Raw genomic sequence first — 11,174 nt, forward strand, 5'->3', positions numbered from 1 at the left:
TATTTTTAAATAACATCTAGCACTTTAATCTCATTTATGGTACATCCAAAATCTCATGTGATTTTTTTGATACTTCTAGCACTCTAAAATTATTTACAATACATTTAGCACCCAAGTCATGAATAAGATTAAGATGTTAAATGTAACAGACAATAGCATCAAGATATTGGATATACTATAAATAAAATTAAAGTGTTGAGTACTACTAAAAAATAACATTAGGGTATGTTTCTCTTAATGAAATACATTAATATTATGCTAACAAGGTACTATTATTTTATTATTCGAAAAATAGATGATGCGTCATTGAAATTCTAAAGGACAAAAGTTTGAAAACAAAGTCAAAATTTTAAAAAATGGCTGTTGTTTGAAAACGGAAGAGTAATAACATAATAAAAATGTACTACCCTCGTTCCTTATTATAGAAGTTAGTGTAAGTATATGACTTTCAATTATTTTAATTCTAATATAATACCCTAATAATTTTTGTCTCTTATATTTTTTAATAAAGTAGTTCTTATAGTAGTCGTACATGTTAAAGTTCTATCAAGCAGTAGTTCTAACTAATACACATATTAGCAAAAATATTTTAGAAAAACAACACTTATTTATTACAAATAACTAATTTAATTAATTTTCATAATCTAATCAAATTAGTTAACTAGTTTTTATATTAAGGACGGCAGCCAGTAATTTTATTTTTCACCAAGATTGATATTTTTAATAGGTTATTCATGTCATATGTAAATCATATTTTAAATCATTTTTCTGAAATAGAAATCAATCATAGTCAGAATTTCTTTTGTTCAATTTAAGGAATTAGATGAAGTGGACAGTCATGTTAGGCCCACTAACTGACAAAAGAATCATTTTATTATTAAGAAAAGGAGTGGGACTGAAAATGGAAGGAATATTCACATTTTTCTATTCAAATATAAGGAATCAAAATGTCTTTTCTATTTCTGCTTTGTCGGCCATATATTCAAAAGATAGAACTTCTTTTAAGATAAACTAAAAGTATTATTTCTGTTTTTTTTCATAATAAAAATGATTATTCCAAACGCAGCAGCATGACAAGTTATCACTTTCTTAATAAAAAGTAAAAAAAAATAATTGTTTTTTTTAATTTTGCATCATGTTTTGCTTCATTCCCCTGGTTTCATTTAATTTTAATATATTCTCTCCATGTAATTTTGTGCCTTAAGTTTGCTTACTCAAATGTAATAGATAATTAAGGAATTAATTTTAATCCTAAATGTAAGAATTTGATTCAAATTTTCTTTGTTATTATCATTTTTCACACTAATTTATCTAACTTACAAAGCCCCATAATCTAATGTTATATAGTGATATTTTAAGAAAATTAGATCATATTTATTAGAATTAAATAATATATTAAAATTTTTAAACTTATTTAAATGAATTGACTCTCGGATTAAGAATTGAAAGAGTAGTTTTTTTTTCTTTTGGGGGTCACGGGATTCACAATAAAGGTTGCTGACAACTGGCTTTGTTGCCCTTTCCTCAAGTTAATGGCATTTGGCTTTGGGGCAGCCATTAATACATTGACAATAGATAGCTAGAGGGGTCTATAATGTCACGTCCAGTCTCCTCCCAAATTGAAATGAATTGCTCCATACCAGAGTCCATATTCTTATTATTTGAAAAAAAAAATGACAAAATAATTGACGACTATTCTTATAATGATGCTTTGACACGTGAAAATATATCAGAATCACCTATTTATCATTTTAAAATTCAATAAGTATTTTTTTAATTATTTTCTCTATTTTATTTGCATGTGCGTAACAAGCTGTTGGATCCTATTCAATGATAAGGAAATTTTCATCAACACAGTTTTCAATGAAACCCGCTCTTACAAACCAACAAGAAAAAATAATCTCAATTTATTTATTCAGATGTGGGACTTGTGCAAATGAGTCTTGAAGCAACAATAATGGTTGCTGTCAAATGATCTGAAAGTTGTAAGTTTAAATCCCCAGAAACAGCCTCTGTTTATAAGAACAAATGCGTACATCTACCTCCTTAAACCCTACCTAATGGGAAAATACACTGTTAATTGTTATCACTATCACATAGCACAGGTAATAAGGGACTTCTCCTAGTCTCAGAAACATAGGAACGGATGGAGATAAGGGGGCAAAAGAAAGGTATTAGAAGTGAACCATGATGAGTCAAGCACAAGGACTACATTACAAGTTCAGTGAAACTTCAGAGATCGAATATTTTTTCTTTTTCAAAAAGAAAAAGGAAAAAACGAGGGAGATTTATTCTTCAGAATGCAGATTTTAAACTCTAATTAATGAACCTATCATCCGACTATCATATGCGGTAATATGCTGGGCAACATAAATTCTTTAAAAAACCCCCCAAAAAAATTTTAAAACTGAGCTGCAAAATTTCGGAATTTATGCTGTGGGTTTTTGTTGGGTGTGACGAGTATTTAAGACATAGGTAAAGATTGTGTTCAATGAGACAATATACGAAAGCCATCAGTATACAATATAACATCAATAATAAATCACAAACCACAAGCGATGCAACGTTCAGGCGTGAGTCCCTCCTGCTCCCTCCCTACCGAACATTATTATATAGAATTCAAGAGAATTTTTTTTTTTTTGGCCAATACTTGAAACTGCATAAAAATCAAAGGTGACACTTATAACATGTTTCTTCTAAGTAAGAGCCATCTACAGCGTTAATAGTCGAAGAAATCTACAACATATCTTTTTCCTTTGCGTGAGTTTACTACATTCCTAAATACAGAAGAGAAAATAAAGCAGGCAAATCCTTCACAGGATCAAACACAGAATATGCAAGTATGCACATATTATTCCATTAATTAATGGTTGTGTTAAATTCAAACCTTTCGCATTATCTTTACTTGGGGCTTGATGCCTGTATTCCATGGCGCTTAAAATACTCTCTAAATCCATAGACACTGAGGTCGTAATTAAACTGCATATTTAAATGAAAATTTTGACACAGCTCATCAGTATTCAACGGATATAGATAAATCCAGCAAACTTTCACTAAGTTATTTAAAGCAGACACTAACACTTAGATCTTCTACCTCCACAATACTAAATGCAGAGTGTATTTGAAGAGAGATTAGGCGAAAACACATTATAAATGTGAACCTCAAACATAATCATATCTTCTATACTACTCCGGCCCTCAATCTAAGACATAATTAACTAATTTGAATAAATCAAGGATATTAGTTAAATTAGTTAATGTGATATGATTTTCCTAAAACATCTTCATTAATTTCCTCCCTTCCTCCTCTCTATTTGATTATTGTTGGCAGAATATCAATAGGGCTATTTTGAAAAAAAATTTATAAACATATGAAATAAGCCTTACATATAAAACCAACACCAACTCCCTAATTAGATCCTACATTAAGGACCAGAGGAGGATTGCTTTTTCTCCAAATGCATAGATATATGAGTGTAGAACATCTAATTTGGTTTTTATGGAGGGCGGTCAACAGCGGGGATAATTTATAAACAGGCCCCATAACTTACAGGTAAGACCATCACGTTGTATTTAATAATATTTGGATCAGCCATCCTTCCCTGGTTCGCTGCCTGTATGGAAAAGCAAAGTCAGTAAGGGTTTTAATGGACAGGTAATCACGACAAAGATTGGCCTATTGCAAGAACATGATAGAACATGCTTTCGGGTTAATCATGCCATGGAATGCGTCTGTGAGACTATTACGATCTCTTTCCATGAGATTTTGAGACAGAGCAGGAATATCGTAGCAAACAATGTGAGGTGTACTGTACCTTCTCCGGGCTGTGATATATTTCAATAAACGGATACTCCTTTCTCTGTCGTGTTATGCAAAACCCAGGATATTTTGGACACTCAACCTGGAAAATAGCATAACATAATCATTTCAGCAAAGAGTAATACAAATCTAGACTGCACATAGAAGTGTAGTAAATGGGAAAATAGGTGCCACCGGTATAAAGAGGAGGATTTGACTAGACTAATTCTACTTTAAGGCTGAAGTCCTTGAAATTAAAATTACAAGTCATCAGAAGTTAATAACTACATCAATGCCTCTTCTACACATGTTTTTGTGTTTCTATCAATAGAGAAGTGAATAATATGCTTTATAAAGTGTTGTGTCATTGACTTAAGTTTCAACACTTACAGTTGGCTGTTAATGACAACTTACGCGCATAAATTTAACACTTGGATAAAACTCAGCAGCAGCTTCCTCCAATACCTTGTCAAGATGTTTCGTGTAGTTACCCCTGCATTATAATTAGCTTGTGGTTATTCCAAAATCTTTTCTTTTCTCATTTTCTTCACAATTTTGGACCTAAAGTCAACATCGAATTCGGGTTGGATGGGGGATCAGGCTAATTCTACCTGATAGTAAATGCAACAACGACAGGAGAATCTTCCTGAAGGAGCTTGATAAACTGACGCTCTGAGGTAAAATGAATAACCCTTGATGGTCCAAGGTCCTTTGGATAGCCAGTATAATACCTATCATCAACACAAGAAAATAAATATTAAATTGCACCAAAGAAAGGGGGTAACAAGGGGAAAAGGTTTAAGAGAATTGACAAGTTGGTGCTTATTAGAGACAGAAACATACTAGACAGAAAAAATTGTGGCAGCAAAAATTAATAAAAGACAGTCAGTCAGTCAAGTCCCACAACTCTATAACAAAGAGACATTGACAGTTGCAGCTAGAACAGTTTTCATTAAGCACCAGATATAGGAAGTCATACTTGCATGTTGTACGAAGCTGGCTGATCATACGATCAAAAAATGACGAATCAGATGATGAATCAGCCATTGTACAGGGGTAAGGTCATGCACCAGATTCAATTATATAGTTCCTGCAACATAAATATCATATTTGAATAGATACCAAAGAATTCATTAAGTCTAATCTCAGATTTTGGCTCAGTATAATAATTAAGTACAAAATACTCTGACATTACAAGATAATATTGCAATACCAAGTAACAGAATCACTTTTGGTTGCCTCAGCTGTCTCTTTGAACACCTCACACGAAAATGTAACTTGAGTGAAATTTGGCTTTAAAAGAATTTTCAAATTTTGAAAAGACAGAAATACAAGAAAAAATGTAAAATGCATCAGCTCAGTTTTTCAGGCGAGTGAAGGAAAAATGCATGCAATCAAATATTGCTGGGTAACAGTTACTTTGCTTATAGCAATGCTAGGGGATGCTTTACATGCTTGGTAAATTGGTTTCATATGAAGCATTGTCTATTCTTAGGCCAAAATTTCTCAATGTCTTGAAGTACAACACGCAACAAGAGGTCTGTGACTCTGTGAAACCCAAGGCCAGGGTACCTGTACAAGAAATCGTTGCCCTTCTTTCTCAAGCATTTTGTCAATCAGCTACAGGGCATCATGCCATGTTGACAAGCAAAGCTTATCCAAAGACATGAAACACTCTTATAATGAAATAAAAGCATGAGATATCCTATAAAACTAGTTTAATGCACCGTAACAAAATGTAAACAAATTTAAAAACACAGAAACAGATAATAAAAGAACGATATATTGTACATGTGTACCATATGAGTTGATACCATGATCAATTATTATTTCTAGGCACGGAGATGTACTATGGAGTAAAAGAATATTAGAATGCAGTGTTGAATGCAGTCAATTATGTGGGAAAACAATGAAGTACAAACTGAAGAACTGCGTTAGCTTGGGCTCCTACGCGTAGTCACTGGTACGTGAAAAGAAATGAAGGCAAACTGAAACTCTCTAAAACCCTAACGGAAGCAGGAAGAATGCCTGCATCTTCTGAACCATTTCTCAGTCTAAATACATCACTACGTCAGCGCTTTCTTCCTTCCTTCTTTTCCTTTTTTGTTCGATAAAGGTTGCACCAAAGGATTCTCATTGACATTGTTAAGCTATTCAACAAGTTCCCACTGAATTCAGAATACTAACAGAGAATTCACTCAAAATCAACAGTTTATAGAACAAATAAGAAGCTAATATTCACAAACTAGAAAAACACCACCAATGGTTTAAGAACGAAAATTAGTAAAATAGGAAACCGATATTCCCTCTAAAATTGAAGGCAGCCAGCTAAATACCGTCCATGTCCCGGAACTAAAACTGGGGAATAGAGTTCACGCATTTTAATAGAAAAGCCAAGATAACAACAAGAAGCGTAGCGAGGAATAGGGGGAAAATAGAAGAGTTTCCAGGATGGGAGAGGGGGATTCGAAAATTACCTCCGCGGCTCACGGTCAAGAAGTCCAACTCGACCAGCTGAGATGGGCGGCCAGCGAACAGCAGAAAACGGCGAGAATGCTGCGGGGGATCGTCTTAGTGTGTTATCTCGATTCGATTAATGATCGGCGTTCCTCGCAACCGAGCGTTTGCGGGAACTAAATCAGTGTTTCTGGAAGTGCGCGGGCCATGACTCAAAATCGCCAGAAAAAAAGAAGTCCTTGTTTGGGATTTTAGAAGCCCAAAACCCATTTTTGGAGCTATCGCCTAAACTATGCTTGTTGGACAAAATGGCATAATTACCAACAAGATTGGATCAAGAAGAAGGATTAACTCCTCACAACATAACAAGTCAAGATTCGAATCTCCGCTAGAAAGGTGTCAACATTTAATGCCCACAGTGCTTTGAATAGGATTGCTTCTAATAGGAAGATATCTATACTTTAGTTAAAAAAAAAAAGCATAATTACTTTTTTTTAAAAATGTAATGTTTTATGAGACAAAATTCTTTTCATGTCCTTATTTTTTTAAAAATCTAATTTTTCTGCAGTTAATTTTTTTATTCATTGTTTTCTAACCATTACCAAAATCTAATCACAGCCCTACTTTCTCAAGTGTAGACAAAAACACACAAAAAATAATAATACTTAAGTCTAAATTAAGGGAAAATGATGAGAATTTTAGACACATGCATTAAACATTAAAAAAAATTATGAAAAATGATGATGATGATGATGATTGACCGAAATGAACTTTTTTCTTTTAATTATATTTTAGGTGGGGAAAGAAAAGATTAGCCCATTGTAAAATTTATTGCCCAAATGTGCCTAAAATTTGATTCAAGGGCTTATGTGCAATTATTCTTTACTTATGTGCAGTATTTCTTGAGCTACTAGGTAACGATATATTGCACAAACATGAAGAGGTGTTGTATTTGTTCAAAGACTTGGGTACATCTGGACACTAAATTTTGCAAATAGGGATTGTCGAGCAATTTTCTGAAAAACACTTATTTGGTAGATCCAAAAAAACATGCCCAAGGCCCACTAATCACTAAAGCCTCAATCCAGATTCAAACTTGGGAATTTCAGGCCCATTCAAATAAAGCAGTATTCCTTTTATACTCTTGACATGAACAACTAACTACTTTTTTTTATAATTTCAGTATCTCATCACAGCATGACAGATCAATAGTAAAAAAAATTTTAAGAAATGTGTTTATATTTAGTGTCTGATAATATTTTAAACAGTAAGAAAAAATCCTCTTTTAATATATACATATATACTCCTCCGGTTTTAATATAGGACCTAATTGTTGAGTTGGTTTTGTTCCTAAATTATCCCGATACATACTCTTCCAACCATAATTAAGTAGAAGAAAAAGAGGGAGCATTAAAAAAAATGATTATGATATTTTAGAAAAACGTGTCATATTTTTTATAATTAACTAATTTATATAACTTTTTTAATTTAATCAAATTAATTAAATAGATTTTATATTAAAAAACTGATGAAGATATAATTATATGTATTATTCATAACAACTAGAAGACACTGTTTAGAAGACAACACGGCCAGCTCCTTTGATGCTTATTATAAGACATTTTTCGAAACACCTTTTGAGACGAGGTATGAAAAATAAGTGGTCCTAACCACATCTTGTAGCTATAGCTCTAATCCTACGTCCCTAGTTGCTAGGTGCACATCATTTTCTTGTCACTTCGACATATTCCTCAAGAAAAATTGTTTTGAAAAATTAGATTGAAATTTCATGTATTTATATAAAATTCAAAATGAATACTGTTAGTCAAAGTTTATCCAATAAAGCAACATGTTGTACTTTATTCCAAATTCAATTTTATATTTTTGTTTTGCCAACTGCAATTCAAAACTGATCAACGAAATTAAGTGAAAGCTCAACGAACTCATGTTTTATATACGGTCAAGACTTATTTAGAATTATAATGGAAGTTTTTAGAAGTAACTTTTTAATTATGATTTATAATATACAGAATAAATAGGTGAAAAGAATTTTACCTTAAAGAGTAAAGTATATTGATTATTCTTTTATTTTATCTCAATTATAAAACCCTCTTTTTATTTGAAAACGTATATAAATTTTTTTACAGCTAAAACATATGTTACATGACCTTCTCTTCTATGTTTAAAATTTTATTTTCATCCACTCAAATAGTTAGTTGAATGTTGACTGTGACTTTAGATTATTTTTTTAATCAAAATGTCCCTTTTTAAATTAATAATTATTTAGACATCTATATGTTTCAAAAATAATTGTCTTTAAAATTTCTAATATGGTATAAAATTTATTAATTTTGGTCTAAATAATAAGAATTTATAATTTCATATTTTACTTTAAATCATAAAATTTCATAAAATTAGTTAAATTTTTAATCAAATCTTTTATGTTTGTTTTAACATAATAAAATTGATGTAACTATAAAAAATAATTTAGAAATTTATTAGAAGGAAGAATAAAATAATAAATAAATTTTATTTTAATATAAATTTCAGTTAAAATAATATTTTAAAATATTCCTAACAGTGTTAACTAATTGGACTAAATTGTAAGTTTTTAAAATAAAAGAGAGATCTGTGTAATTGATGTAAATTAGAATGAGTCAGAATATTTTACTCTATCTTAAATTATATATTTGCCCTTATGATAAACAACTAACAGGATGGAATCAAATCTTACCCCACCACTAGGGGTGCGTGTGGACCAGACTGGATCAGGTTTGTTATCAGCCCGAAGTCTGGTCCAATAAAGACCTCGAGTTGAAAAAGACAGCCCGAGATCTGGTCCAGTCCAGTACCAATCCGAGGTCGGGTTGGATTAGAGTTGGTCCAGGCAGTCTAGGACCTAAATTTTTATTCTTTTTTAATTTTTCTTCAATAGGAGGTAAGATTGTAACTTACTATATAAAATTTTGCACATATTTTAATTCAAAGTTCATCAAATTTGATCATTCCCTTTCAATTTCCCGATAATGTCATGTTTTATTAATTAATCCTCATTAATATAGATCTTATATTGTAGAAAGTATATACGCATGCTCATTACTTAAGAAGTTAATAGATAAATCTTGATTATTTGAATAGACCAAAAACTTATATAGAAAAATTAAATCAAATTAAAATTATATAAATAATAATTAAAGAAAAACCGGCCTAGACTAGACTGGACCAACTGGTCTGAGAGGGCCAGTCCCCAGTCCAATCTAGCACGATGAGACCAGTTCAGTCCAGTCTGCTCTAGTCTTGTTTCGGGACAATTTTTTCTGGACCAGACTGGACTATGTTTGGTTGGGTTGGACCGGACCATACTGGACCACTGGGTTTTTGCACAGCCCTACCCCACCACCATACTATCAAAAATTTCTAAAAATGCCTACAAATTGGTGTATTTTTTATTTTTTTTAAGGGACAGTGACAAAAAAAGAAGTTGGAATTTTGTAAATACCAAACAAAAAATATCAACAAAAATTTATTTTCATTTGTAAATTAAACTTGTCAATACTAAATAATATTGTGTTACTAAACCTAATTTGGGATTTGTAATTTTCAGCTTCTTTTTCTATCATTGTCTTTTTTTTTTAAGTGAAAGAGATATTGTAAAAACCAAAACCACTAACATCTTAATATTTTAATTAATTACGGAGCGTTTCCATTGAATTTTACAAAGGGACAATAACCAAAAAAAAAAACTAGAATTTTATAAATGCCAAACAAAAAATGTCATCAAAATTTATTACTCCCTCCATTCCTTATATAAGAGACATTTAATGCTTATGACATGTTCCTATATATAAAAGACACTTAAAAGTTGTCTCTACTTTTTTGTGTTGATTTCCTATTTTACCCATATTTATTGTCTCCAACTTACATTCTCTCTCCTTTCCACTTTTCTTTCTTTTAATAATTTACCATTGTTCTCTCTCATGCTCTCTCTCCTTATTAATGAGGGTATTTTTGAAAAAAAATTATATTTTTTACACATTAATTATTATTAACTAATTTTAACTGTTTTTTTATCAACATAATTCGGTATTTGTCTCTTATAATAAGAAACGGAGGGAGTATCATTTATAAATTCAAACTTATCAATACCTAATAAAATTACGTTATATTTGGAATTTGTAATTTGTAATTTCTTTTCCTGTCGTTCTCGTTTTTACAAATTCATACCCAAGTTTTTTGGATTTTCTCTCGATTTTGGCATGTTTTTCATTAGGATGCTCATGGATGATGATGATGTTTGGGGCACACAAAAAATTGCGGGGCCAGGGCAAGTGAATAGCATGGATTCCGAAGTCTAACACGCCCTCCAAAGACGGCCTTAGCCCTTAGGAATTGATGCTTCACGTGGAGGAGAGAGAAATATGAAAAGTTAATAGTGTGGCTTATAACAACGATGGCCCCACATGTATGTGGTTGCACAGCTGACTGTACTGTGACCCCCCCCCCCCAAAAAGTAAATGGATAGGATAACTGTCAGACCTTGAGCTAAAATATCTTCCCCTCCCTCTTCTTTTTAGTATAATTAGGGTTAAAAAATCAAAATTAAGGAACTTGTTTAGTGCTCATTTAGATCAAGATGTTCATAAATCATAAATAAAAAATTACTTATAAATTATTTCAAATAAACTCTTAAAATAGCAATTGTAACTTTCAAAAGTCATGATTTATGAGACTGCCATTTTATATTAAGCGACTCAAAATAAGTATTTGCAAAAATAAAAAAATTGCTATAAAACAAACATTTTATTATAATTACTTAAATTTACTAAGGGACCTAGGTCCTTAAATAAGTATAATTCTGTTTTGATAAATATAATTTTGATTATTTATCAAAAAGAATATAACTATATATCTCCGGCTA

At 31.4% G+C, this 11,174-nt stretch overlaps 1 protein-coding gene across 4 annotated transcripts; it reads right to left on the bottom strand.

Annotated features, from left to right (window-relative positions):
- Window positions 1-2,041: 2,041 nt before the first annotated feature.
- LOC114753970 (uncharacterized) lies at window positions 2,042-6,414 on the bottom strand. Of its 4 annotated transcripts, XM_028942708.1 has the most exons (8): window positions 6,277-6,414; window positions 4,779-4,889; window positions 4,411-4,530; window positions 4,214-4,292; window positions 3,816-3,902; window positions 3,552-3,614; window positions 2,888-2,979; window positions 2,042-2,122 (listed from the first exon to the last, which is right to left on the bottom strand). In XM_028942708.1, exons 2-7 carry the CDS (start codon window positions 4,844-4,846, stop codon window positions 2,902-2,904), a joined length of 495 nt encoding a protein of 164 aa, XP_028798541.1. In that variant the 5' UTR covers window positions 4,847-4,889; window positions 6,277-6,414; the 3' UTR covers window positions 2,042-2,122; window positions 2,888-2,901. The 4 variants fall into 4 exon arrangements, with proteins under 4 accessions (XP_028798541.1, XP_028798519.1, XP_028798533.1 ...); XM_028942686.1 differs by lacking the exon at window positions 2,042-2,122 and having other exon boundaries at window positions 2,759-2,979; window positions 6,277-6,413; XM_028942700.1 differs by lacking the exons at window positions 2,042-2,122; window positions 6,277-6,414 and adding an exon at window positions 5,251-5,311 and having other exon boundaries at window positions 2,759-2,979.
- Between the last annotated feature and the right edge of the window lie 4,760 nt (window positions 6,415-11,174).

This window comes from Neltuma alba, unplaced genomic scaffold (genome assembly GCF_004799145.2).
Source record: "Neltuma alba isolate B1F8T4 unplaced genomic scaffold, ASM479914v2 tig00001211_pilon, whole genome shotgun sequence".
NCBI classification, from domain to species: domain Eukaryota; kingdom Viridiplantae; phylum Streptophyta; class Magnoliopsida; order Fabales; family Fabaceae; genus Neltuma; species Neltuma alba.